At 52.3% G+C, this 1,621-nt stretch overlaps 1 protein-coding gene across 1 annotated transcript in view; it reads right to left on the reverse strand.

Annotated features, from left to right (window-relative positions):
- The window catches only part of CENPO (centromere protein O), a 4,714-nt gene extending 3,357 nt beyond the window's left edge, over window positions 1-1,357 (reverse strand). The window contains exons 1-3 of the mRNA XM_009582565.1: window positions 1,273-1,357; window positions 639-808; window positions 135-246 (exon numbers count right to left, since the gene is read on the reverse strand). Of these exons, the coding sequence (XP_009580860.1) occupies window positions 135-246; window positions 639-808; window positions 1,273-1,303 (313 nt within the window). The 5' untranslated portion in view covers window positions 1,304-1,357. The remainder of the gene's footprint in view (window positions 1-134; window positions 247-638; window positions 809-1,272) is intronic.
- Between the last annotated feature and the right edge of the window lie 264 nt (window positions 1,358-1,621).

A 1,621-nucleotide genomic window follows, 5' to 3' on the forward strand; every position in this document is an offset into this window, starting at 1 on the left:
GACTCTAAATGCTCCAAGCACAACAATAGCAACGTTAACGGGGAAGTTACACTTCACATCAGGCTCATTTTCCAAAATTTAACACCCCAGAAATGCAGCCGTTGGCAGAACACATGCAAATCTTGAGACATTACCTGTGAGGTAAAAGACCTCCAGCATGGCCTTAATGCTTTTTATCTTCCACTCTAAAACAGCCCGAGCACTGGGCTGTGCCAGATCCGACACGACTCCTTCTTTCCCAAGTTGCTACAAAAGCAGAAGAGAAGAGAGGTCAGAAATCGCTGACACGAACATGTCACCTGCAGGGAACCCAGTCAGGCTACAGAGAAATAATAACGCGGCTCTGAGAAAAGCGAGATGGCGTTTCAAGCAGTAGAGGGGAGAAATGAAGCAGAAGCTGGGAGAAAAACTCAAGAAAAGAATTCAGAAATGGCCACACGACCTCCAAGCAAGTAGACCCAGCAGTTCTGGACCACACGGTACTGAAAACAGGGGACACCGGGACTACATGTCACTTAAAAAGGGAAAATAAAAAAATAATAGTTGACTCTATATGAATAATCTCAGTAAATCCACCCTCTGAGAGCATGAGCACACCACAGCCCTCTGCCAGATGTCTGCAGCAAGCCCTTTCTCACCCCCTTTTGCTGCAGGTCCACTTTAGCCCGCAGCTCATCCCTCTGGAGTCTCAGCTCCTGCACTCTTGCTTTCAGCCTGGCCAGCTTCTCTTCTTGCTGCTCTGTTTCCTCTTGCTTCACGGCTGCCTCATAAGCCCGCGCCTCCAGCATTTCCAGGTGAGCAAACACCCCTGCAAGGAAAAGCACGACACACTCAAAAATCCAGGCTGTGATTATTAGTCGGTCCAGGGCAGATACATAAAGAAACCACTTACAAGAGCTTTTCAAAGGGACAGAGGACAGGCAAACACCTGGCGAAGAGGCTTTCGGGAATTTTACACAGCGAGGCTGAGTGCCAGCAGACCCTAACACTGGAGTGCCCCACACCAGCTAGCTAAGCTCCTGAAAAGCAGAGTAAGCTAGCAAACGCACCAGTCCCGATCCCAAGAGATGTGCAATTCCCAGTTTTACTTCTAACCCAGTACACAGAGCAGTGAAGTGACTACTCTGAAGCCCCGGAATATCAGCCTAAGAGTGACTCAAGACACAACTCAGCAAGCCAGGGGGTCACTTCTGGCCCCAAGCATTTTAGGGTTCACTCCTGCAGGAGGACACACTTTGCACACTCGGATGTCCTGCGCCCCAGACAGCTCACCATCTGGTGAATACGCTTTCCCTTCCTCCATCTTCCCTCGCCACTCTCCCGCAAGCAAGAAGGCAGGCGTCAGCCCTCCCCGGCCAGGCTCCGTCCCTTGGGATGCGGTGACGTGGGGGCAGCGAGAGCTCTTCCTCAGGGGACCTTCCTCTTCCTCCTCCTGCTGCAACGGGACTCCGAGAAGAGTCGAGGGCAGGTCTAGCACCCGGGCCGGCCCCACGCAGGAACAATCCCATGGGCCGGTGGCTGAAACGACACGTTATAACCCACCATTTTCTATAAGCCACCATTTCACACCAGCTCCGCAAGGAAACCCCCCGGGAGTGCAGGCACGGACACGATTCACCGG

This window comes from Fulmarus glacialis, unplaced genomic scaffold, assembly GCF_000690835.1.
Source record: "Fulmarus glacialis isolate BGI_N327 unplaced genomic scaffold, ASM69083v1 scaffold35937, whole genome shotgun sequence".
In the NCBI taxonomy this organism is placed as follows: Eukaryota; Metazoa; Chordata; class Aves; order Procellariiformes; family Procellariidae; genus Fulmarus; species Fulmarus glacialis.